The 26,711-nt window shown below is 46.1% G+C and overlaps 1 protein-coding gene across 13 annotated transcripts in view; it reads right to left on the bottom strand.

Annotated features, from left to right (window-relative positions):
- Positions 1 to 287: 287 nt before the first annotated feature.
- The window catches only part of MRAS (muscle RAS oncogene homolog), a 40,476-nt gene continuing 14,052 nt past the window's right edge, over positions 288 to 26,711 (bottom strand). For 6 of the 13 annotated variants that reach the window (XM_084524667.1, XM_084524670.1, XM_084524668.1 and 3 more), the window contains 5 exons: positions 19,468 to 19,681; positions 9,649 to 9,802; positions 6,483 to 6,582; positions 5,138 to 5,217; positions 288 to 1,194 (listed from right to left, as the gene is read on the bottom strand). In XM_084524667.1, coding sequence (XP_084380793.1) covers positions 1,095 to 1,194; positions 5,138 to 5,217; positions 6,483 to 6,582; positions 9,649 to 9,802; positions 19,468 to 19,660 — 627 coding nt within the window. In that variant the 5' untranslated portion in view covers positions 19,661 to 19,681 and the 3' untranslated portion in view covers positions 288 to 1,094. Of the gene's footprint in view, positions 1,195 to 5,137; positions 5,218 to 6,482; positions 6,583 to 9,648; positions 9,803 to 19,467; positions 19,682 to 26,345; positions 26,449 to 26,711 lie in introns of all 13 variants that reach the window. The other 7 variants (XM_084524678.1, XM_084524675.1, XM_084524674.1 and 4 more) reach the window with 3 other exon arrangements.

A 26,711-nucleotide genomic window follows, 5' to 3' on the forward strand; every position in this document is an offset into this window, starting at 1 on the left:
TCATCAACTCTCAAGGAAGGGGAGAAGAAATGAAGAAACATTGAGCCAAAGCCCATAAACAATTTTTTTTTTTTTTTTTTTTTTTTTTGTCTCTGCACGAGATGAGCCTGGGAAAAGCAAAACAATCCATCTACCCAAGAGTGGCTTTGCAGGGAAAGGTTAAGGAATATTAACGAGGGATTTAGATCACACCACTTTACACACATTTATGAGGGAGAAATTCAACACCCAGAAAACAAATTCAGTTCAATTTTTGTTTCTCCCCCTCCCCCAAAGATGACATACCCTTCCATTTGTAAATTACTTTAATTTAAATACTTCCAGGTTAACAAAACATCTTAACTTTGACATGCCCCAAGTTACAAAACAGAAACAAAACCTCTTGACAAAGGGTAAGAAAAAAAAATATCCAAGCCCAAACCTCCTTTCCTAAGCTGGAGTTTATGGTCTGTGAGCTGGCTGCCCTCCAGAGTCTGACACAATGTCTGGAGCACCCAGAGCAGCTGGAATTCATTTTCTTCCTTCAAATCTATGCACTTTCATATGAAGTCGTGTTTTGGCACTGCCGCATAGGAGAGAGTTCAGTGCAAAAAATCTAACCCCAGCCATGTTTCTCTGCAACCCAATGCTTGCTGAGCAAACAACGAAAAAGGAGAAGAGGACAAGGGAAAAAAAAAAAAGAGAAAAGCCCTTTCCCTTCCCCCACACATACACTCACGACTGTACCAAACAGGGGGCTATTCATGGCTGTTCATAAACGGGTCACAAGGAGAAATGTTTGCAGATAAAACCAACACTTTTTTTTTTCTTTTTTCTTTTTTTTTCTTTTTTAAACAAACACCATGGAGGCCCCTGGAAGGAGCTGGGGATGTTCGAGCGTCGAGGTCCTGCCGCTCCCTTCCGCCTCCTGTTAGCGCGGCTCCTGCGGCGCCCCAGGCGCAGCCCCCTCCGGCCGATCACCCCGGGGTCCGGACCCCTCGAGCCGCCTCCTCTGAGCCAGAGCTGCCGCTGGGAGCCCAGCGGGGCCTCACGCTGCGCCTCGCCGTGGGTCGGGGGGAGGAGGGAGACGTCCAAGGCGCTCCTGGGCGCTCCCGTCACAAAATGGCACACTGGAGTTTGTGGGAGCCTGTGGCTCGGTCCCCTCGCCATTTGGTCTTTTTCTTCTTCTTCTGGCTTTTCTCCGGGATTTGTTGCCTGTTTTGGGAGGGAGGGAGGAAAGAAAATAAGGTGAGACACAAGCAGCCAGCAGGCTGGCTCAGGTGTTGCCATCCAGAACCCTGGGCAGCCAGCAGAAAGGCACCTTAGGGTGCATATATACATAGCTGTGGTTCTTCACTGAGAGGGTTGTCACTCACTGGGACAGGCTCCCCAGGGATGTAGTCACAGCACCAAGCCTGTCAGAGTTCAAGAAGTGCTTGGACCGTGCACTTAGTCGGAATTTTTGGGTAGACCTGTGTGGAGCCAGGGGTTGGACTTGATGATCCTTAGGGGTCCCTTCCAACTCAGGACATTCTATGACTCTCTATATTGGCATGTATACTCATCTCCATACACCCTTCCACCACCACGTGGTTTCTCAAACCACACAGGTAGCAGCAACCACCGCCCTTTGTGAGGAAAGAAGCCATAACCAAACATCAAGGCTAATGGCAGGGACGTACGTCCTGAGAGGGGACTATGAGTCCAGCTGTCCTGGGAGACTGCTGCCTCTCCTCCCCTGCCAGAGTGCTGCTCAGTTCACCTGGGAGGTAGGGATGCTCACCTGGGAAACAGAGCTCATCCACCACACTGCTGCTAGTGCTCATTATGGTAAGGTGGCAAAATTGATACAGGGTATACAAAGAAACAGACCTTCCTGGAAAGATTTACTTTCACGTAGAATTGCCCCCAGCCAACTGCACTGATGTCGACTTCATAATTTTTTTTCCCCTTCTCCAAAAAATAGTGTATGCTGCCAAAAAGGTTTTGGCCTTCTCCTGGAAGTTGTGATGAGCACCAGTGCACCGGGAGCAGGATACAAGCCTTTGTCTGGGGCTGGCCCCAGGAAGATGCTCCTGTGGCTGCCTGAAATCAGCCATCAGCAACACACAGCTGCCAGCCCTCTTGCACTGTGCTGCAGCAGCCCCCATCAGTCAGGTGGGTTGTGAGCAACCTCTAAAATACTATTTCCATCTCATCTGATGTTCTGCTGATGGCTTCTCCCTTTTCATTAAAGATGAGATATTGCTCAGTCATATTGTTTAAAAGAGGCTTGATGGTTAAATGATGACTCAGATCCTCACCTGGTGCTATACAGACACTTCTGCGCCATCAGCTATACCCAGTCTTGTCACGCTGCAATAGTGACAAAAAGTGCACTGGCTTCAGGGGAGCTGTACCTGTTCGCACCAGCCACTCAAGTCAGCCCAGCATTGCAAATTCAACAGAAGAAGGCTTTGTAGTTCAAACACCTGACAGGCAGGCTGTAGACTTGGATTTCATAGCAAGATAAGCCATATGAACATAGGCAGCTTCCACAGACTCTGAGCCTAAATAATAAACCTAAGAGCTTGAATAGCTCAACACCAGCCTCTTTTGCTGTGTAATATGTCAGGCACTAAGCTGAGTGTTTAGACCACATTATCTGGAGCAGAATGAGACAAAATTTGGAGACAAATCATTGTTGCTTTATTTGATGTTTTTCTTACAGCCTCAACTCTCAAATGTTTGCAACAATCTGAAAAAAATCAACTCAACTTTGACTAGCAAGACTTGTTTTCAGCAAGTATGAAGGCTGCTGGCACGAAAAACATGAAACTTAAAAGCTCAGAGTAAGAAAGCAGAAATAAGAAAATACTTCAATTTGAATAAACACTGAGCAGCCACAAGCATTCTTGAATGGTTTTAGAGATCCAGAAAACCACGTACTGCACCCATTCAAGATTTCTGCTGTGATGGTGCTTGTGTATACTCTGCTGGAGCACGAAAGATGTATTAGGAATTTTTAAAGATCTGTTGGGCAAGCTCTGTCACCCAATCCTTTTTGGATTACTTTCAGACAATAGTTTATTGCAAAAAAAAAAAAAAAAAAATTACATGAAGTGGGTATCAGCCAAGTGCAAGGAGCACGAAGTGTGCTAACCCTGAATGAGTCCTCACCCTGCAAACTAACATGGGCTCTCAGGAGCTTGTGAATTCTTAAAGCACTCCAGGAATAGCATATTTATTGGGGAGTTGTACATTTACATTTTATTTGGTAAAGCTCACTTAGGAAAAGTGGTGCTTGGTGGGCGATAGCATCATATGGCTGCAGACGGTTTGCAATGTCCAAAGACCAGGAAAAGTTGCATTGTGGCAAATAACCAGATCACACAACGTCTCTCTGCTCTCCATCTTAGAACCATAGAATCAAGGAATAGCTTGAGCTGGAAGGGACCCACCGGGATCATTGAGTCCAACTCCTGGCTCTGCACAGCACCACCCAAAAATCAAACCATATTTCTGAGAGCGTTGTCCAAACACTTCTGGAACTCCAGTAGGGTTGGTGTCATGAACGCAGCCCTGTGGGGCCTGTGCCTGTGCCCGACCACCCTCTGGGTGCAGAACCTTTCCCTAACCCACAGCCTGACCCTCCCCTGTCCCAGCTCCATGCCGTCCCCTCGGGTCGTGTCGCTGTCCCCAGAGAGCAGAGCTCAGCGCCTGCCCCTCCGCTCCCCTCCTGAGGGAGCTGCAGGCCGCCATGAGGCCTCCCCTCAGCCTGCTCTGCTCTGAACACACCAAGGGGCCTCAGCTGCTCCTTGTAAGTCTCAACCACAGTGCAAGCTCTTGTGAACATACACGTTCAGAAGGGTCTCATATGGCTGGCAACAACTCTTTGTAACTACTCGGGAACTGAGGAATAGATCACCTATTTGTGATGTTATGGAGTGCATTTTCAGGGCTAAAAATTAGTGCTGGATCATTAAAATGCTCCATCCAGCCTGTGCCTGTCTGAAGCCACATTACACAGAGAAAGCAAACAGCCTTACCATCTTATTTTTGCTGTGTCTCTTTCTTTCCTTTTTTTTTTTTTTTTTTTTCTTTTCTTTTCAGAATAGAATAGATTGTGGTAAGAGCTCACTGTAACAAAAAGGAGTATCTGGCCAACTAATGCTGAGTTCCAGAACAGTTGGGAAACAGCTTGGGACATTTCCAACTCAGCTCTGCAGCTCTCCAAAGATTTTCTGCCCCCTGCTTTTCAGATATGTGGGAAGAGTGGGCAGTACCATCTGCTTTTGATGGAGGCTGACTCGAGGCTGTGCTATGCTAAGATGTTCACAAGTACAGAGACGTTGTGAATAAATGCCTCATGGTTTAATTGCCGAGCAAGGCACTTTGACTGCATGGCAGGGAGGAGCATTATCTCAGCTCAGCACCCTCCCAAAACATGAGAAACTAAGGCCCCAAAAAATCTGGCAGACAACCCATGTCAGAAAAAAAACAAATCTTCTGAGAGATGTGAGGTTATCAGCTGAGATGTGCATGCAGCTCTTTTCCTGCGGGGCAGCCAGGATTTTGGACGGCAGCACCTTGCGAACAGCAGCAGGAGCTGGGTTCGCCCAGAGAGCAGGCATTCACCAAAGCGAACAAAAGCAGCTCGTGCCAAAATTGGGAATAAACCTCTGCTGTCTGAGGAGGAAACCTGTGGCTTAGCCATTAGGTCATGCTGTTTCTCATATAAAATGGCTTAATTTTTTCCATTTAATGAGCAAAAAGTTACCTATAAAATTAGAGCCAGTCCCTTTAACTTAGAGCAACATGAGACCCTGAGATGACAATGCTATGAAAACCCACATTACTAGCCCAAAGCTTTAAATGCTGGCCTTTTAAAGCCGATTATTACAGCAAGTTTTGCATTGCTGAGTGACTAACATATTTTTGTCATGGCCACAACTAGTTGTCAAACTGCCTAATACTGATATTTTGCAAAGGCAAACTACTGGTTAGTAACATCTATATGCACATACAAAACAAGGAAGCTTAATAAAACCCAGAAATCCCCCACCTCCAACCAAACCACCACACTCTAGCCCTCAAAAGTCATCTCCTGGCTTCCAAGACCAGGACTTCTGCGTGTCCCATCTACAGGCACTAACTGAGCCAAGTGTTTGCAGCTTACCTTATTACCCTAACGAGATCGTGGAAGGCCTTGTCAACATTTAGAGGTGGGTCCTTGGCACTAGTTTCTATATATGGAATCTGAAGGAGAGAAGTACATGACAAAAGAGATTTGTAACAGCTAATACGTTGGGAGCAAAGTAGTTTCAAAATGAAAAACCCTACAGGCTAGAGAAATTGGGTGCCTAAGAGACTGGAGAAATACCAGTAAACAAACTGCTGTCATGACACTGCTATCAACACATTCATGCTCACAGAAAGCTCAGATTTGGGGAAGAGTAATCATAGACTTCATGTAGTCAGATGTTCTCTCCCCCTAAGTTGTGCTTGCAGACATGAAAATAGACAAGGGTTGTTGAAAGATGAGCACTTGCCAGGAAGTCTTGGTTGCCACGTTTTATTAGGACTACTGCATGAATATTTCATGACTACAATTCCCCCTCAGTTTAAAATGATCTTCAAAGTCTGACAGACAGATGGGGCCTCCTAGAGTGCTTGTCCAGCACTCTGGCAGATTTATAAAATTGCCTTCTGATAAAGTTTTTGCATACACATCCTTTTCCAAAGTGTGTACCTACAGATGAATACATCGTGTTGTGTCGTAAGGCCAAGGTGTAGTTGTTCCTATAGAAGTGAGCTTCCTTGAGGAAGGGGCATGGGATGGACCTGCCCTGACAAACTCCCATTGTGCCTTGTTTAGAAACACAGCACAGTTTGCCATCTAGGCACAGCAAGCTGCCAAAAGGTCTCAGGCTTGTTTGCCTCTACCTTTCCATTAAGTTCCTCCTATGGGAGTTGCTGCTTCCCCCTGGGTATCTTCTGGCATTTAGAGGTGATTAGTGGAGTACCACGTGATCTACACCAATCCAAGACCAATTTCTCAGGCTAAACTACAGTATGAATAATGCAGATCTAAGATGGTAGGCCAGATTTATACAGGCTTTACAGCCCTGTAACTTCATTATCTTTAACAAGCCTACTTCTTATGGACACCTGGGTATAATTCCTAATTCCTGACTGCTTTTCCACCCCAAGAGGGTGCACTTTCTTCCCTCATTTTGAACATTCACATTTCTCATCACTTGCAGACAGCTTGTGCACCTGGTTTCATGATGGCCCCAGATCTGCTATAGCCTGGTGTGCTGCAGAGCTTCTGGTTTCAATGATGAACTGACCCCACCCAAAGGGAACTCTATAGCTACTGCTTTGTGGTAGTCGGAAGTGCAATTGTAAATGTTTGATTGTAAGAAAAATACTTTAATTCAGCTCCAAATGAGCAGAGAATTCCATTTTGAATGCCTGTAATGGGACTTACAATGAGCAATTACACAATCCTGCAAACTTACATTATGTTTTGTTGCCATTTCTCTTCCCTGTTCTCTTGTAATTTTCCGTAAATGCATTAGATCAACTTTGTTCGCCACCAAAATCATTGGAAAGGACTCTCTGGGGAAAAACAAGCAAACAACAAGAACAATTAATAGCAGACTACAATACAAAGAACTGAATATGAGTTTCTCTTTCTAATACTGATATCATCGAGCATTTTTGGCTACGACATGCCACATAACATATAAAGAAAGATCATCCAGGCATCAACCACCAGACTGAGCTACGCATACTATGCACGTTCATATCATAAAAATTTATCTTGATATTTTGCACGCATCCACCCTTATTTGCAGGCACTTCAGGGACTTAAGTGCCATCATTACTGCAATACTTGATAATAGACTGAAGATCCAACTAGCTAAAGAACTACAAAATTAGTCTGCTGCTGTAGAAGGAAATTAACTAAGGCATGGAAGCAGATCTTGAACAGGAAAATAGGACTCTTTTATAACAGTTAAGGCATCTCATAACTGCATATCTTAGCAGCTACTAGTCATTGCCAGGTAAAGAGGTTGGAGGAATTAGTTCATGTCCTGGTAGTGGACAGAACAATGCTCATTCACTGAAAGCACCTATGAAGAAGAAAAGACAGACTTGCGAAGGTGGCACTTAGGGACACATCACATTGGGAAGAAAATAACTGAGGCCAAATGACTCTTGTTACCCCAACACCAACTGAAAGACTGGCAGGGGTAGCTGGGAGGAGGCTGGAGTGAAACAAAGAGCTTCGCTGTGTTTCCAGATGCTGTTACCTACCATCTCCTGCTTCTAATCCCAGAGCAAAAGCCTGGTGAACAACCGTCCTTTTGTACCAAGAACATCTCACTCTGCAATACTGCTTGTTATTTCTTGAACTTTGCCAGGTGTGTAAGTGACTGTCTTCAGACATCACAAGTGAAGAGACCCATTCATCCACAGCATGCCCCGCGTGAGGGTTTCCTGACGAGGCATGTGGGTCATCCTCTACCCTGGCAGAGTCCTCGTAGCTCTGGTGACTGAACTGAGCCAGTTCATGCTTTGGGAGGTGCTGCCAGTGCAGTTCCATCCCACCCCACCTTCCACACAAGAGCCTCTCCCCCAGCTGCATTACACAGAGCAAAGCTGTGCTGCGTGGCTTCTACCCACTGCTAGGAAGGAGGAGGTAACTTCTGATCACTGATGTTTACTGCAGCATTATTTAGCTTTAAACTCTCTTAAAATAGTTCCTATGTTCTCTGCTGTAACAGAGCTGATTTTACTGGGGTAAGGAGCAGCTGGCCGCACTCACTGCTGCATAAAAGACTTTCCTGGATTTTCAAACAGAGTTTCTGTGTCATTTTTCATTGAGACGATAAGGGCTCCATCTTCTCCCTGGCACGCTGCCCCGTTGCTCTGGCTGGAAATACACTGTACTGCACTCTGCATTTTAAATGGTTCTTACCGTTACTCATTCTTATAATGTGGATTTGATTTAACATTAATACCTGAGCACTGATACATCTTCAGTCTGATTATTCTGGAGCAAAACGCTTGCTCGTCTGAATTACTTGATTCCTTTTAGCTTGTGGCACATTGATAAGAGAGGGATTACATTTGGACAGCATCTCATTTGCCTTGTTTACATCAGGCATAAAACTCTGTGGGGACTTTGTTCCCTGTTGTAAGCTGTACGATTGCTAGATCGACAAAGCTACTATAGTTGGAAGTTTTACTGTAATTAAGGTTATGCAAAGAAAGGGGACAGAGGCTTTGAACAGCTCTGCTAAAACAGCAGCCTGCTATTCCTTTGGATTTTGAACCCTCAAAACTGGCTGCTGGTTTGAAAATTGGGTGATGTCCCGCTCCTAGCTAAGCACAGGCCTGGCAAGACAGTTTCTTTTTTTTGTGCTGTTTAGCAAATCACAGCAATATGAACAATCTCAGGCTCTGGATGAAGTGTTACTCCTGGTGTTATGCACTCCAGCGTGGGGAAACAAAAGCAGTTTCACTTCCTGGTTCTCACACGCTGCCGCTGTGTTCGTACAGCACAAGAAGGGGTAAAAGTTTCAGTCCAGAGCAAAACAATGAACGCCACATCTTATTTTCATGAAGCTAAATTAAATAAAACCAATGTCTGTTCATAGCAGGTTAGAGGAAACACAGTCCTGTCTTCCTCAGCTCTCCGAAACAGGCTGAATTTGCCCTAAGCTAAGTTGGCAGTGAAGGAAACGCCGTTGTTATCTGGGAGGCAGGCTGAGTGACTGACGTTTTTGTTCATTTAGATGAAATCAAAGGGTGGATTTTCCTTTACTTTTCACTCTCGTGGGCTCTGCTTTGGATGCTTTACTGGAAGAGCTGTCAGCTGTGAACCTCACATGATATGCGTCCACCCTTCCTGTGGGGAAGTTATTCAGAACTGCAAAAGGAAGCCAGCAACGAGGCCTGAACCCTCTGGTGGCTTTTCTTGATGACTTCCATAATTAAAAGCCATTATGAGTGGAAAAAAATAAGTGTTTCAAAGCTGCAGACATATAAGAGCTTAATTCACACTCCACCCAGTGCGAAAGGACTCATCATCTCTCAAAGCGGGACGGGAAGAGGGAGTTATCTGCAAGATAAAGCCCTGGCAGCTTCCTTTAAGACTGCCAGGATGCAATCGCTCACCACGATTAAGCCCTCAGCGCTACCTTCTCCCACGCGCGCATAAGGAGAGGAGCAGGCAACCTGTCTTGCTTTTACCCACTCACACAGAGATGTTTTATTCATTGCTGCATAGTAAGATGAGTTAACTGCATTAAAGCCTTTTTAAGAAATAGAGTTCTTCCCAACCCGAGGTGTTTTCCCCTTCAAGACACTTTCTTCCAGGCCCTTATCATGTAAGACCTTTTAGGGTTTGTTAGCTCCATTCTGACTGGAGCTTCTCTCCCTTCCAAAACCATTTTCACTTCATCATAGGACTCACTGAGCTTTTCCACATTGAAAATACCAACTACATGTTTATCAGAAGAGGTAAATTATTTCTCATTCCCCTCATGCAGATCTACAAACCTACACGGAGCACACAAGGAATGACTCTGGGACATGCAGGAGGTCACAAATGGGGAGGACATGCAGCCACCCCTGGCACAGCCTGCAGTGGGGTCGGGGAGCACCAGCACCCACCTGTCTTTGACTCTGAGGATCAGCTGGTGGAAGCGGTCCACGTGCTCGAAGCTGGCCTTGTCTGTCACAGAGTAGACTATAAGGAAGCCATCTCCAGTCCTCATGTACTGCTCCCGCATTGCACTGAACTCCTCTTGGCCTGCGGTATCCAGAACTAGGACAACAGAGATGAAGGTTTTTAGTTACTGTGTGAAACTGCAGCTATCGCTGCTGTGTGTCCAGCCCTTCCACCTCTGCTGGGCTTGGTCCTCTCAAAGGCTGTGAGATTTCAAGAAAGCAAGTTGGAGGGACAAGGGGATGGAGAAGACTATAGGGAATTTATTTTCCTTCAAAATATCAAACGTTATTGAACCTAGGGAGATTCTCCTCTACCAAGACATGGCTCAACACATTTTGAAGAGCTCCATCTCCTCCTCCTCTTCCAGATCTCTCAGATCCCTGCATAGAAAAATCCAAGACCGGAAGAGCAAGTAAATGGCAATTTAAATGTCAGGGACAATTTGCAGACTGTGGTGCAGCAGAGCTGGGAGATAACCCAGAGTGATAGCTGTGAGTATCTTCCCTCTCTCAGTGCCTGCATATTATTTGTACACAATTATGCGCTTTCGGAGCAAGATGGTACAGCCTTGAACTCCCCTACAGACACCGTCGCAAGTCATGTTTTGATATTCAGAAGAGTTATAACAGGCAGAAAAGCTTTAAGTGACTTGTGCATCATACTCAGCAGTCATGTTGCTGTGTGTGGGCTTGCATTCCAGGGCAGCCAGTGACAACGCTTAGATCCATGCTCAAATCCCCTAAAACATCTCTGGCTGTGGCAGCAACCCAGCTGCTGCTCCCCAAGAGTAATCCCATCTCCCGTGTGGCCAGAACCTACTGGCTCTCTGGCACTTTGCCTCCCAGGCTGTCCCATCAGCTACTTCTTGAACCACATCTAGAAGCCCTACACCTGCCTTCTGGGTAAACACCCCATAGCGATGCACATTAGCACTGCCAGTTCTCAGGCTCCAGCTCAGTACGCTGCCACGATTTTGGCCGGCAGAAGAAGGGTATGAAAGGGGTTCAGCAGTTTAGGCTACCAACACAAACCAGGGGTGAGTTCAAAACGCTTTGGCTGCTCTGAAGTCATTGTCCACGTGCATCGCTGTACCTTAGAGGCAAACGCAAGACCTTCGTGAAGATTAGGAATGTTTTCACGTCCCAGCCAACTGTGCAGGGTGGGAAAACTGTTTCCACCTCCGCTGTACAGCCACAGCGTTAGCATCTGCTGCCCACAAGTGACAGGGAAAGCCCTGGGCACTGGTGGATGGAGACAGTGGCAGGTTCATATTGCTGATATTGCTGACAGAGCAGCAGGGCTCGATACGGGTTTTTCTAGTCCAAGCAGGCCCACAGTCCCAGTAAGATGCTCCCTGCAGGGTAAGCACTCCAGCTGTCCCGATTTCCAGATGAAGCTAGGATAAAGCCCACTTCACTGCCAGCATTCCTTGCTGAATCAGCAGGGGTGGCCACACAGGGACACGCTCGACACAGCATGCCCCAAGACCTGCCCACCCCTTTCTTCTGTGGCTGGAGGAAAGGCAGCTGTGCTGGAGGAGATATTTGTTGATAGCAGACCCTTTAAAGATCCTCAGCCATATTCATTTGCCTCCCCTCCCTGGTCTTGACTGGCTGTTTCCAGAAACCTGTATGACGAAAAGAGCTTCTAGGCTCTTGCAGAGACTCCCAGATTTAGGCTTGCTTGCTGAGAAGCTGGAACTTGCTAGAAAGTCACAGGTGTCCTTTCATAGCCTTTTATCCCACCTCCCTCCCCTGAGTCTAGGAAACAAGAGTCTCAGCTCAAAGGTGGCCAAGCTATTTGTAAGGACCATACAAAAAAAGGAAAGACAAGAAAGAAGGAAAATAAAGATAAAATTAAAAAAAAAAAAAAAGAAAAACAACCCAATGACACTGCATGCACTGGTGAATTTCTATGCCCTGGGCAGAAGAGCTTCTGTGGAATAAGGCCAGGACTGCGTGGCTGGGACGGAAAAGGAAATTAATCCTTCCTATCCACCCGACCTGTAAGGAGAGGTTGGGCTGCCCTCAGCTGACTTCTGCACCAGCTGGAAGCGATGTCAGGGCAAGGGCAAGGCTGAGAGCTGACAGCCCATGTATGTAGGCACGCGCGCACACACGCATGCACGCACACACACACACACACACAGACACACAGACACAGACACACACTCCCTTCCCCTCTCACACACCCAACCTGTGGGGTGCAGCAGGCTGGGCTCTCCTGCCCGTCCTCCCCCTGGCACAGGGCAGGTGCCCAAGCAGAAGCCGAGGGCAAGAAGGTGGAGAGGGATGTGCCGCATCCTGCATGGCAATTTGCTTAGAGACTTCCCCTCGCCCTGACACATTTGCAAACCTCCTGTGAGGAGCATCCAGCCCCCCTCTTGCTGTTGTACCCACTGATCCATGCCCAGCTGCTGTCCCCTCCAAAGCCCTGCTGTCCCCCGGGAGAGGGCAGGGATGGAGCCTTGGTGGCTGTGGGGATCCCCAGTGAGCAGCCAGGGGTTACCCTCCTGCCACTCCTACCTCTCCTGGATCTTGGCCATAGCATCACACTAAACTTAGGCAGGGCTGCTGTGTCAGCAGCTGCTATTTACAGGGAATTCACTTGCAGCATTCATAGAAAGAAGAGCAAGTCCAGGCAGCATTTAAAATGGCACTTCGGAAATCCAAGCAAGACACAGCAGTGAAAATTACGTCCAATGGGTTTTTCATACGAAGTCAAGGGTCACGTGGTTGGCCACAAGTCCTTGTTTTAACTTTAAATGTGCTCTTCTTAGAGACAGCCACCCTATCCTAATGGGTCTGTGCTGCACAAATTGTGAAGAAACAGTGAGAGTCTGATTGGCATCCTTTTGTAGGCAGAACTGGGACACATCCTGGAAAGCACCAGCTCCAAATAAGGGCCAGATGCAAGCAGCTTTGCCTCTAGTGCAATGTCTTGGCACAAAAGCTTCAGCAGGACCACTACATACAGAAATGAGGAAACAAGCAGAAGCCTTGGAAAGGTGAAACTGCGAAGGTGATTTGGCAGCTTCCCAGCTGGGCGAGGAGCATTCACATCCTTATAATCCCAGTTTCTGCAAACAGGATGCCCAAAAGACCCAGAAATAATCGTGAACAGAGGAGAACTGTGAGCTCTCTTCCCCTGGTACTCTTTAAAATCAGCAGTTGCCTCTTACTGGCAGTTGCCACCCTGGCAGCACATAAAAGCCAATGTGGAAATAAAGCTGGAAGAAAGCTCAGCGGGTTTCCCCTACCTCATTCTTCCAAGAACTGAAGTCAAATTCATAGATTGCTGTCGGAAGTCCCTCTCCCGGTGCTGCACAAACTTGGTGTAGTTCCCACAAACTTGACCAAAGAGGAAGCAAGGAGGAGCACTAACGAAAGCCTCGGGGTGAGCAGTGAGGAGAAGCCAACAACTGTGTCGGAAGTAGGAAGGGACATCCAAAGGCAGCTGTGCAAAAGGCATTTCACAGACCTACCATGCAAATGAGCTGGAGAGTAAACTAAGAGCAATGAGGCTGTGAGAGCCCAGCATGAGGTCTCCTTGCTTTGAGGATGAGAGGTTGCTAAGCAAAGAGATGGCCTTCTCTGCCTTCCAGTGGATGTGACCACAACTGTTAGGATGAGCTCTGCGTTAATGGGGTCCTTAGAGCTTTACACACCATTTTCCTGTGAGTCCTGATGGATTAGGCAAGAGGGTGGCTGCTCAGAGAAACCACTTCTGAGCAGACCTGGGAGCCTGGGAGGCTCTATGGCCCAAATAAAAGCATTCGGTGAGTCCAGGTGTTTTCTGTGTGGCAGCACCTCTATAACCAGGTGTGCTCCGAGTCCCCATCCAGAGACACAGGCACGTACACCTAAGCCAAGGGCAGAGACATATGGACTATGTGAAATCCAAGATATGGCACTGCTTTTTCGAGAACCTAGGCTGGATTCACTGCAGACTCAAAAACAGCATTCCCAGCCTTGAGGGAGCCCAGACCTGGTTGTGTGAGAGAGCTCTTCTTTTTCCATGCCTAGGCAGAACTGCCTCCTATGCCTTTACCTGCATATTACCAGGCAGTCAGGTAGACAGATCAACACAAGAATTTCTCCACTCTGTGGCATCTCAGGGAGTGGAAGATGACCAGACAAGCAGGTTAAAACCATTTTCTACCCTTCATCCCAAATCAGACACCAATGGCATCTGCACATTGCTGCAGCCAGACCTGAGAGCAGCTCTCACAGCACCTTGCCTTCCACAAAAAGGCACCACAAAGCTCACCTCTGTCTGTGCTCACGTTCATTTCTTGCTCAGAAAGGCAAGCACAATGTGTATGACCTGATTTTTGCAAGCAGTCCGCAGTGACATCCCTTTGGCTACCTACATGCAGCATGTGTGCAAGCCCTGAAGAGGCTAGACAGATCTGCAGGCAGACAGGAACCTGGGTTCACAGCGCCATGGAGAAAAGCAGCAACAAGAAGGCTGACTCCAGGCATTTTGTGCCTCTTCAACTTCTTAATGCAAAATACAGAAAGTCCCTGGAGCAGAGAGCAGAGCTAGGAATGTGGCACTGTCAGGGGAGTGCTGTCATCATGGGCTACAGAGCCAGACTCCTCTTGGCACTTCTGAGTCTTGCTTTTTTCTCTGCACAGCAGCTCTGCTTCAAAGGTGGGGCCAGAGAGAGGCTCCATTCCCAGCTACCCCATGGCTTCATAGTTAAGGTCAAGGGAAAGCCTAACTTGAATTGACAAGGCAAACCAGACAGTCTCAGGCTGAGGAAAACCACGTCCAGTCTTCATCCTCCCTCCATCAGCAGAATATGGGCAGCCCCCATGACCCCATTTACTTCAGCTGAGGAACTGGTATTTTGGGTGTTGAGCAGATGGAGCACAGGGACCAGCTTGCATTTTGTATTCCTACACCCCAAATCACCCTGCAGAGATATGGAAGGTGCCCACGCTGTGAGCAAGAAGAGGCAAGTGCTTTGCTTGGTCACTCTGTCACTGGCCTGCCCAGATATGGCCACACTGCCCCTGGCATAAAAGCTTTTCACAGGGAAAAACACGTGATGGGGAAACAATGGGGCTTTGCAAGCCCTTCTGTGCCCTAACTAAATACACAGATGTTATAACACGGAAAACCCGAGTACTTGAATTCTTGCCCTTTCTTTAAGGAAAAAGAAGAGCCTTCAGACGACAGGCTTCCACATCAATACACAAAATAAAGATGTGAACTCTTAAAGGAGCTCATTTTCTAACAAAGGGCAATTATTCAAAGCTTTCTGTTTTCTGTGTTGCAACATCAAAATTTTCCTGGCAGGAAAAAAATCCCCACAACCCAAGACAAAAAAAAAAAAAAACAAAAACAAAAACCCTCTTTCAAGGTTGCAAAATCCAAGCTATTAAGGGAGGGAAAATACTGTACACACGCACAATTAAAAAGAAGGAAAGTATAAACAATTTATTTCAATGACACTACCCGAAGTTAAAAAAAAAAAAAAAAAAAAAGAAGAAAAAAGAAGAGCTGCAAAGCAACCATTATGCCTGCAAGTCTCAAGTGACCTTTGATCTCCCTTCGGTCTCCTGGCTGAATTGTTCCCAAGCTTCCTGAAGAGAAAAGCAGACGGCCTGTCTTGAGATGAGTAGCAGCAAAAACCCTCTGCAGAAAGAAATGCATGGGAGACGTGGCTCTTGCCACGCTGGGCAGTGAGCAGGGAGTGAGAGCCCAGCAGGAGCCCACTTGCTGCTATTCCACAGCGATGCACCAGGACTAGACAAGTCCAGCCTGATGCAAGAACATCCAGGGGTTGAGATGGAGAACTGTGGGAAGGAGGAGAAATAAAACCAAGAAGTAAAAAGTAAAACAAACACTCAGCAGTAGGAATACAACTTACGGGCAGTGGGAGTTTCATCTCAGTGATGCTGGTGGAAGGACAGAAGAGACCACAACCTCATTTTGCCTAGTACATGGGCACAATTCCTTCCTTCACTGGTATCAACGGGCTACTGACAGCTAAGGGGTTAGCCCAATTCATCACCATGTCTAAGCCATGTGTTTGTGGTCACCTCTTCCTCTTCTCTTCACCACCATTTTTAAAATCTGTGTTTGGTTTATGAGCTATAAGGAATTTTGAACCACTGGGAAGTTTTGCCGTACTGAGACACCACTTTTGGTTTCACAGCCAGATTAATAATTCCAGACTGGCACTTTACAGCCACGTCAAAAAAGAATCCTCTGCTAATTGCCACGTTAGCCTGCATGCAGAAAGAAGCATGCAAAATTAATGATAGCAACTCGATTGGAGCAACAGTTAATCAAAGCAGATTAACCCTGGTCCCCACTTAATTTTGACCTGATGTGTCTACACAGCACCTGCGTGTGAATGCATTTAACCAAGCACATCACCGTGCTGATTTCAGTATGAACAGCAGGGAGTAAATGAAGATAACACATGCAGAGAAAATTGGAGGCTGATCTGAAAGCCTCATTGGGGAGGCAGCAACCTAAAAACAGGGGCTAGCCACAAATGGTGCATCCCTTATCCAAGTTAACTGCCCTCTTCTACTCCATGACACTTGTCCTCCAAACACTGGATCTCAGAAAACTGGCATAAGGCCACCATTAAAGCATTTTGGCACTCAGCACCCAGGGTACTGTTGGACTTAAACACATCAAGTATACATCTCACAATCATTGACTCTTCTTTAATAAGAACATATATACAGAGGCCTGCCCATGCCAGAAAGCAAATACATAAAAGAAGAGCTTGGACTCAGGCTTGTCTCCAATGTCTAAGATCTGAAATAAAAGCAATTACATCTACTTTCAGTGAGAGTTTTCGGCAAAGGGAAAACAAAAAAAAACAGTCAAGCACTACATCACACTGCCAGTTAGTGCTATCAAATAAATGTGGGTGGAGGTCTTCATGGAGGGAAGCCAAATGCTTTATGCAAGCTGGCTAGCACAAGTATATATATTTTTTTTCTAAACATAATGCTGGTGCGGATATTACATGCTACAGATGCTTTGTACAGAACTGCTCAGGCAACAGCCTGGAAGAGGGTGGGCTTTATTTTTATTAAGTTGTTGGGTGCCAACATATATTTTATTTTTAAACAATTTCTGTGCACTTAAACTTACGAAGCCCCTCACACAGTTGGTAGTCTCAACTTCTAGAACTAGTTCTTATTTTGGAGGTAGGCAGGGTGAGGCAAACAGGCTTTTGTTTATCCCCTTACTCCCCCCACCAACAAGCACTGGGGAAAAAAAAAAAAAAAAGCTGCCCCACACATCAGCTTGTAAAGAATTTAGCCATAAAAGACAACTAGAAGTCCAGAATTTATCATGATGCATCTTTACCCTTCCTATCACGTCTGTCCCTAATTTCATGCCTTAAGTGATTCATGCAACCATGTGTTACCACAACAAGAGCAGCTGTTCAAGTATATGGCAATCTCTGAGAATGTCCTAGATCCAAAAAGCCCATGACACAAAGCTGTGGCATAAGACACGTGATAGTCAGTCTTTATGTCCCATTTCTCCTGTGAAGATGGTAAAGGCTCACGTGTTTCCATACAAGAATATTGCTGTTCTTCTAAAATTCTGCTTGTTCAAAAAATTTCAAGAGACGGGAAAGAGAGAGAAGCTGCAGCTTCACCTCTGTGAGTGCAAGAACTCTGAAATTCAGGGATTCCCTGCATGCCATCAAAAGGCACAGATGAATTTGGTTGAGCCCAAGTACAGCCACTGAACCTCATTTGAGCAAATATAAAAAGGCTTTTACATGAAAACATATGTTACATGAAAACATATGGTTAAGTTCCTACTTGTTGGAAAACCACCTCTTTCCCCAGGTCAGATTTTGATTTTCTTTTTGAATAAACAACAATATCAAGTGTTTAGTGAATGATGCTTTGTCTTCCAAATAATTTACAAAAAAACAGACTGTTTCAGACAACATCAATGTGCACAACAGCTGATACTATTATATCAGACCATGGCAAATACCAGCAAAGATAAAGGCTGCTCATTTTAGAGGGTTGGACTATGGACTAACAAGCAATACATGGGAGAGAATGAATTTCATTTACAACAGAATCTTTAACTTTTTTAATGTAACACTGGTATTTAAAACACAAATTTACACAGGTACATTATGGGACAGATACCTGAAAGCAAGTATCTCTAATACAAGTGACACCATGACAAAAGTTGGCAAGATTAAAGTATGTTTAGAAATACTGAGGTAAAGCTTTTTTTTTTTTTTTTTTTTTTAAGACCTTGGGGCCATCTGTACTTCCTAAATTGCATGTGATATTTCCTTAGAACTAAGACCTCAGTCAGACCAAACTTATGGCCTTCATTGTAAAGCCCGAAACCCTCAATGTTCCATCATGGATGCCAACTTCCAATTTTTTACCCTGTACATCAATTTTGTAAATGCTGAGACACCAAAGATCTTGAATGCTTTCATGACAAGAGGCCAGAGGTAGGAGCTTACTACAAGTCAGACTGAATTTGGTTCAGTTCTGTCAGTGGCCATATACATGAGCTTAGGAAACTAATGTACAAAATATTTGCTTGCTTTATGTACAACCTAATCATCATACATGTATAAAGCCAAACAAAACTTGTAGCATTAAGATTGCCCTTAGAGCTCTGGTCAGTCTGTCTCTTGCATGACAGACTGAAGAGTTGCAGTTTTAGGTAATACAGAGCTTCTTTCTCACCTACAAAATCAAGGTGTTTTGTTTCATCTTTCCCGCCCCCCTCCCCCTTTTCTTCAAAGAACTAGAAAATCTTGGTTACATCAGTTCTATCTGCTACCCAACGTGTATTTAAATGAAACAGGTAACTAGATATGAAAACATCATGCCTGAATGACAGGAATTGAGAGGTGCTACAATTCTTCACTGTCAACAGATGACAGTTTTGATTACGTGCTCCTTCTGGTTATAACCCTCATTTAGATACCCTCTTACTGGTATTTCCCAGGGGATGAGCCTAGCCACAACAAAACATCAATATCCCTGTGGTATAATTCTGCCACCTGGGATGCCTACCCCAAATGCCATTTGCAGCATAGTGTAACCATGCATTGACACCTTACAGCTCTGTGTTGTGGAGTTCACAGTTGGCAGAGCTGTGGGGAGGTTGTCTTTGAGTGGCATAGCCAGCTACAGCACATCTTCATGCAAACAGAGTAGACACTATGTTAACAGGAAAGGGGGGGAGTTTCTCAGCAGACAGGTGCAGCAGTTCAGCATTACTCAAGAGGAAACAGATTTAACTAGAAGTGATATGCTACTTTTCTTCTTCCTAGTGCTGTTGAAGCATAGCATCCTCCTTAAAGACTGTGTAGGCCAACTACACTAGGAGGTTGCCACAGTGGCTCACAGCCTATCCACACAGCCCTATTAAACACTCCTTGCTAAATGCAGAGGACTGAAATAGGCACCCCTTTGTCATTCTGAAGGCTGCCAATATACCACAAATCCAAGTAGCCTGAAAACCACCATACAAAACGATCTACACACACGTAAGAAACACACAAGGTTTTCATGCTCTTCAAAAAACATTTCTGCACACAACTGGAACCAGAAGCTTTGCTGAAGGTCAGTTACTGCTGCTCACAGGAGAGCTGGCAATAAGATTCCTGGCAGCCCACAGCATGGGAGGGACACAAAAGTACAATTGCTGTGGAAGACACTGAGGTCTACCTGTGCCCATATTCAGCTAGAATGGAAAAGGAGCCATGAGAGTGGCTTGCTCACCATCAAGGATTGCCCACTGGCCATCTATTTCTGTGTGCTTCAGGTAGGAGTCTTCAATAGTTGGGTCGTAGTCTGGCACAAAAATCTTCTGGAAAAATTGAATGGTGAGAGCGCTCTTCCCCACGCCACCATCTCCAACCACCACCAGCTTGTACGTGGGGAGGTTTTCGCTGGGAACGGCACTTGTAGCCATGCTTCCAGTGTGCTAAACCTGCTGGAGAAAGAGACCACCTCTGATCACTCATTAGCAACAAAGAGGGAAACATGCACAAGGCAACTTTCACCTGGTACCTGAGAAGTGAGGATGAACTCCACAACAGGGCACCAGGGGATCTTCTCAGCATTATCTCCTCCATACCCAAATCCAAATTCAAGGTCCTTTTGGCCCTGAGCAGGGCACCTGCCCTCCCCAGCAGTTTTGTCATACCCCAGACATGCAGACAGCCCCACTGCTGTGGCTCGGTTACTCCTTCTCCTGTCTAAAGGGATGACTAATTGGCACCAAACACCTGTATGCAAGTTTTTATCATCTGAGTACCTTTTCTATAGGGCCCAGGCCCACACACCTGTGCCAAAATCACCCTGGGTCAACATAGATGTCAAGTTCCAGATAATTTCCAGTTGCCAGTGACCAAATCCCACTGAGAAACTAGGGCTGTGCTCTTCTTCACTGCTTAAGCCATGGCACAGCAGCCACCAGCCAGAGCTCACAGAACTGTGGTAATGAAGGAAGCGAGGGTTAGAGGCCTGGCCCCACTGACAGAAAAATGCCCTTAGCTGCTCTCTTCTCTCTCAGCCTCAAGTCTGAGAAATAAAAACAAGAAACACACACAGAGGGCAGCAGGCCAGGAACTACAGGTGTTTTTTGTTTTGCTCTTTTTAAAAAAACTGCCCTGGCAGGAAGGCTGGTTTTGTGGCTATGACACAGCCATGGGAGTCAGGAGATCAGCTTCCCCTGCTGTGCGGCCGCACTGCTCCTGTCCCCTGGGGCGACCGCAGAGGAACTGATTCTTCAAGACAGAAGGCAAATTCACTGGGTGCAACTGGACAACAGCACACTCATGTGTGCGCAACTGTGCGGAGAAAGGAGAAGAGGCAGCCACCTGCTGCACTGCCTGCTGTAACACTCGCACAGCACGGCAGCCGCTTTGGATGAGGCGTCTGCAAGACGAAGCCAACCACCGGCACCTGCTCCGATCCATTTGGCCTTACTTTGTCACCCTTGGCTTTGCACTGCCAGCTCTCACATGGGTCAGGGATGACTGGGGGGGTGGACAAGGACTATTTCAGACACCCAGCTCTTGTGACATGGCATGCCTGAACAGAGCAGGGCCCAGCTGCGAAACTCAGCCTCTCTGGGTGTGCTGCAAAACCAAGTGCTTGCTTAGAGTGAGCTGCCCGGTCCCTGGCCCTCACTGCTCTTTGAAGGAGTGTGCAACTCATTAACTTGTTAAATGGGATAATGGGGAAAAAAATAATAAACAGTCAGAATTGACTGTGCTGGACAGAGTGCTTCACAGCCCCATAAACTGTCAGTGGGGATACAGATCTGGATGCTAAGCCTCCAAAAGCTTGCATCTCAATAAGTGCGGGGGGGGGGGTTCTGAATTAAGAAGAGTACTGCCCAGCTTTTTCATTCTGAGATCACAGAGCGGTGCTGATGCACTCGTTGCTGCAGGCTGGCCTGGCTCATGCTCAGGAGCTGAGATCGCACGGCACAAGCTGAGCCACCGACCAGTAATGTTTTATTTCAACCTATAGCATAGGAAAAGAAACTTCTGGAAGTCCTTTCAATTTCATATTTTTTTCCAAACAAAACACTGATTCTTCATTTGCAAATAGGGTCAAAAACCAACTTGGACTATTTTTCAAACAGTTAAGAAGATAATCCCCAAATGGTTTGATATCACACTGAAGAAGGTATCTAACCTCCAAGTTTAGTTCCTTGTTTCTCTAGTCCTCTTCTGCCAAAGCATTATTTCAGTTTAATCCAAGTTATTGAACAGTAAAGGCACTTTTCACCCAGAGTGCTTAGGGATCCCCATATTCCTTATCGTATAGTGGAGACCCTACCCTTTAACAAAGGGCTTTTCACAGTCACTTCATAGCTCTGTTAGCAAGCTTTTCCCTCCATTACATATCCAACTTCACATGCGTGCAGGCAATCACAGGAAAGGAGGCAAAATAAAAACAGTTGTGAACATTCAAGTTTGAGTTTGTTTTACTTATGGGAAAGAGATTCTCAGGCCAAAGAAGCTTGTGAAATTCAAGCTGTAATCTAAAATATATCCCCGAAAACATAACAGCATCAGCAGGCAACCCTGAAGCATGCAGTGATACCACTGTTCAAATCATAGCAGTGTCCAAACACAATGAAACATCAATGATTCACTGTGCTGTACGCGTATGCATTTTTTGTCCGCAAAGTAGACATGAGAACAAGGTTTCTTTGCTATTTCTTGCCTCTGACTATCACACTATGATCCAACTATTGCCAGCAGGACACAGTTCTGGGAGTTGCATTACCAGCTACAGTCACGGCTCAACACCAAAAGAGAACCTCCCCCCATTTTTTAAGTGAGGGAAAATTCCCTTCTCCTTTCTCCCCAACACCCTGTTATGTATGATAGGTACCCCTTATGCCGGGGTGGCTTCTGCAAATATAAAAATAACTTGTCATACGCATAAACTGTATGTTGTGCAAGTAGAATGCCTTGGCCTCTAATTAAGGTCACGTACTGGACATTTCTCCTTGAATCAAATACGTAGGAACCATTTTAGTTTCTCCTCTAAAAAGAAACCCTGCCAGAGGGACAAAGAGGGTTATCACAGAGGTGAGATTGCTGAGGCTAGAAGGAAGTACAAAGACCTCTTGTCCAAGTTGAGACAAGCCAACATTTTCAGAGCAAGAAGAAACATGACCAAGTCAGCTTGTTTCTGAACTATCTTTGGAGAAATTCTTGAGAATAGCATTTCTGCCACAAGCAACAGCAGCTGGACGGGGAGAAGGACACCAAGCACCAGCTGAGCTCTCACCCACTCTAATTTCAGCTCCTCACCATAATCTTAAGTGAAAGTTTCTTACCCTTGTTTTAGAAAGAGCAAGTGATTTTTCTCATGTTTACAAGATCACACCATCAACAAGCAGTATGCTTGGCTGCATGTTTGCAGGAATCTATGAATTTTCAACTAGGTGTCTCATTTTGGCTTGGAAGACCAAGCTTTCTTTTAGCATCATTCTGCTAGGGTCAAACGATCCTTAGGACTGAGACCTTGTCTAAAAAACTGTCCATCCCCTTCCCCCTCACATTTTACAACAATGTTTTTGCTTTGCCTGTGGCCAAGACTTCACCCCTTCTTTATTTACACTGGAGTGCCTAGGAGTCAGTCACCCTGCGCGTCTCCGGATGGGCTGTATGAAAGACCAATTGTTACTCACATGGCAGAGGACAGGCCACAGATGTGAAAACCATACTTGGTTTGTGCACAATTTTGACCTCATCACAAAACCACAAGCTACTGCTCAGCAGACAAGCATTACTTTTCCACTGACATTCAGTACCAGCCCCTTTAACTCCCTCCTAAGAAGCCTTGAGCTTATCTTGAATGAAACACTTCCCAAAGTACCATGATAATATTTAGTCCACTGTAGCCCCAGTGTTGGACTTTGTTAGTTCCTTGTTTCTTTGTAACACTCAAAAGGGTTGAATCAGGGCATTTGCTTCCAGTTGTTTCCAGAAGTTTTGTTATACTGCATGTCTAAGTTACCTGAGTAGAAGGCAGCCTGTGGAGAACAAGCAAGAATGGAACTAGAAAAATTGAAAAAGTATCAGGCACTGCAATCTAGTTTGTTGAGCACAAAAGACGTATTTTAGGTGATGTCAGCATAAACAGACAAAAAACTTCTACCGTAATGACAAAAGGCAGCAAGAGTGAATGTTTCCACATAGCTGTTTCTACTGCATCAGCATCCAGTAGCACAGCAGGGCCCCATCACATGCTGCCCAGACATGCCATCCTCAGTGCACTGAGGAAGGTCCCCTGAGGTGATGACAGCCAAACTGCCCTAATCCCTCGAGTATTTGCTATGGAGTGTCCTTGTGCACTCCGAACCCAAAAGACACACTCATGTCTGAAGCCTGATAGTCACATCTCACCAGACACCAGCAATGCTCACAAAAATACTCTTTCTACTGAGATAGCATGTACCATGCTCCGAAGTACATAATGCAATAAAGACATAGAAGTCCCATGCTCATAAGTACACACAAGTACGTAACACAAAACCTCCAAAATCCAAGTACTTCCACCCCTCTGTACCTCCATCTGCCCTGAAAAATCAAAGCAAGAAGACAGCTCATGCCTTGACGAGATTATAATCTCAACCATCCAATAAATCAAACCTTGAAAACAACATATGTCATGTTAATGCTCCTGGAAAGCATTAAACACTCACAAAGGTGCACAGAGCTTCATGCTGGCTGGTTACATGGCTACAGGCAAGTGTACAAGGCTTGGGCTGATTTTCATGCATTTTTGGCAAGAGTACTGACACAGTCCTCCTCAGAAGGGAGCAAGGATAAACGCGTTTGCTATATATCTGATGGAGAAAAATGAAGCGCAGACATTTTTATCTATTGTCTGAATACAAAGCAGCATGTGGTAATACACTAATAAGCTCTGATGATAATCATCTTACAATTTCTACAGTTGTTTATTTTGAAGGAGCCAAGAGAACGATCCATACCCTACGCAGACAAACACTGGCAGGGCTCTGTGCAAGTCACTGGAAGGAGGCCGATTTACATGGCTGCCCTCACACACACACCAGCAAGAACCATGTCCTGCCAGCACGAGCCCATAACGCTGAGGGAGTTGGAAACGTGGCCACTGCTGGGTTGGATGGCAAGGAGGAGGAGAAATGGTGACCCCATAGTGCCACTGAGGTTAATGGTGCTCTCTTTTGCAAGAAGGATTTTTTTGTCAGGTACAGACACGGGGTGTAAAACCCCATTTACCTGTCTGGATGTCTTGGAGCAGCCAAGGGATACGTGAATATTGGTAAGAGAAATTCAGCTTCACTTGTGCAGCTGGGCCACCCAGCCCCACTGGGTCACCACCCCATGGATGCAGCACACCTAACCCCCATCCCCATGGGGAGACTTGCCCTGAATGTAAGAAGGGCAGATCTCAGCTTGTGCAGATCATCGTAATTTCCTGCTCACTGGAGCAGAGGTGTGGCCATGTACCACAACAGTGAAATCTACCCCAGATGTTTGACAGTCTGTGTGCAAGTGCTCCTGTCCCTGGCTCCAGCTCTGCTCTCCCGGAGGCAGAGCTCCCGGGGCAAAGCCACGACACCAGGTCAACGAGCTCAGAATCAAGCCCTGGCTTTGCAGCAGAGCTTGGTGCAATTAAAGACATCAGCTCCCTGACAGAGAAGCCCAGCATGACAGTGATTTACGGTCTCCATGGCAACATGCGACAAATTACTTAATTCTGTTATGAAATCTCAAGAAAGCTGCAGCAGGGTCTGTGTGGGAACGGCCAGCTCCCTCCTCCTCGCTGCAGCTCCCCCAGAACAACTTCAGGGAGCTTGCAGCTGCTATAGGCTGAGATTTCACTTCTGTGTATATATTTGTTGACCAACACGACCAGCCCATTGCCAAAGGAATCTGTCTGTCACTGGTTTGCTTTGGTCCACGGGTAACTTTTCACATAGGCCCTGCCAGAGCTCTGTGTACCTGAAGACACCAACTTCACCTGGGGCCGAGGAAGGCTATCAGCCGCTGATGCAGCCAGCTACTCCTACGGTTGCAATTAATAACTCTTCCTCTAGCCACAGCTTACTCGCTTACACCCTTTTACCCAGTCACTTTGCAAGCAGTAGCAGCTCCATGGAATGCCTCCAGGGCTGAAACTCTGCAAGATCTGAACACTTCCCTCTCTGTTCCTCTCGCAGGCTGCAGCCGCACAACCACCATGACACACCCAGAGACGCTAGCCAGGTACCAAAATAGTTCAGCTTTGCATGTTGGATGCAATCCCCCAGACTGGAAGCTACTGAGAACCCTTGAAACATGGGACGTGCCCTTTTCGGAGGTAGCTGTCTCCCTAGAGTCATGCTGATCAGGACTGGGTGAGTTTTAGGAAATTCTCCCTCAAATTGGCTTGAACCCAAACTTTTAAGAGCCAGAGGACTTTCAGGTGTATGAACAATCACCACCAATCGTTATTAAATAAAGATGCTTAACTCCTAGCTAGGTTTCCTCCAGCCTTACAGATTTCCTGCCCAGTCAATGCCTCCAAAAAGATAAGTCTTCAGTGGGAAGTTACTACAGAACAGACCAACTGTGTGGGAAGCCAAAGCTTGACACCCTTTAGCATCAAGTTGCTCAAAGCCCAAGTTATATTTCAACTCCTGGAGGTTTTCTAAGAAGGATCATGCCAGGTAAGAGCGCTCTCAACTCCTACCAGCTTCCAGGAGATCGGATGGAGCCCAGCACCTGGCAAGACCTGCACAGGAAATCACAGGCATTTCCTTTTGGATCAGTGATCAAAGCGTTATCAGATTGCTATTAAAGAAGAGTGAAAAAAAAAAGTCATAAACCAACTGTTGTTTAAAAATAAAATCCTCAACCCACCCAATCACATCACATGTTGAATTTTGATTTGGGGGATGTAGCTGCAGCCCTGCAATGGCCTCCCGGATTCTCCTCCAGTGCAAAAACTATGTTGTACCCTGAGGGCTGCACTCCCTGAACTCCTCACTGGCTTTCCCTGCCAACTAGACCTTTCTCTTTTTCAACCCAAGATCACATCACCTCCCCCACTGCACAGATGCTGCTCAGATTTACTGTAAGAGAAAGAAAACTCACCGGGGGAGTAATGAACCACTTGAGATTCACACAAAAGGCAGCTAAAGGCAGTAGCTGTCTGATGAATACTTGGTAGTTATTTCAGGAAACGTGGAATTATAGTCTGAACAAATAATAATAATAAAAAGCCACGTCACTGGAAATTGCTTGGGTCGTAGGCGGCCCCCTCTGTTCCCCCCCTCCAGAAATTCTTGAGCAATAAGAAGGAGCCCTTGCAGTAACGCTGAGGTCTGACAAATGGCAGCAGCTTTCCCTTGGCCAGGCTGGGCTCGGGGCTCACTCGTATTTACCTTTAAGCATGTGCTTGCTGCTGTTCTGTATGCAAATGCCGCACAGCACATGTCAGTCACATTGATGAATGTCAAC

This window comes from Aythya ferina (genome assembly GCF_964211825.1).
Source record: "Aythya ferina genome assembly, chromosome: 6".
Taxonomy (NCBI): Eukaryota; Metazoa; Chordata; class Aves; order Anseriformes; family Anatidae; genus Aythya; species Aythya ferina.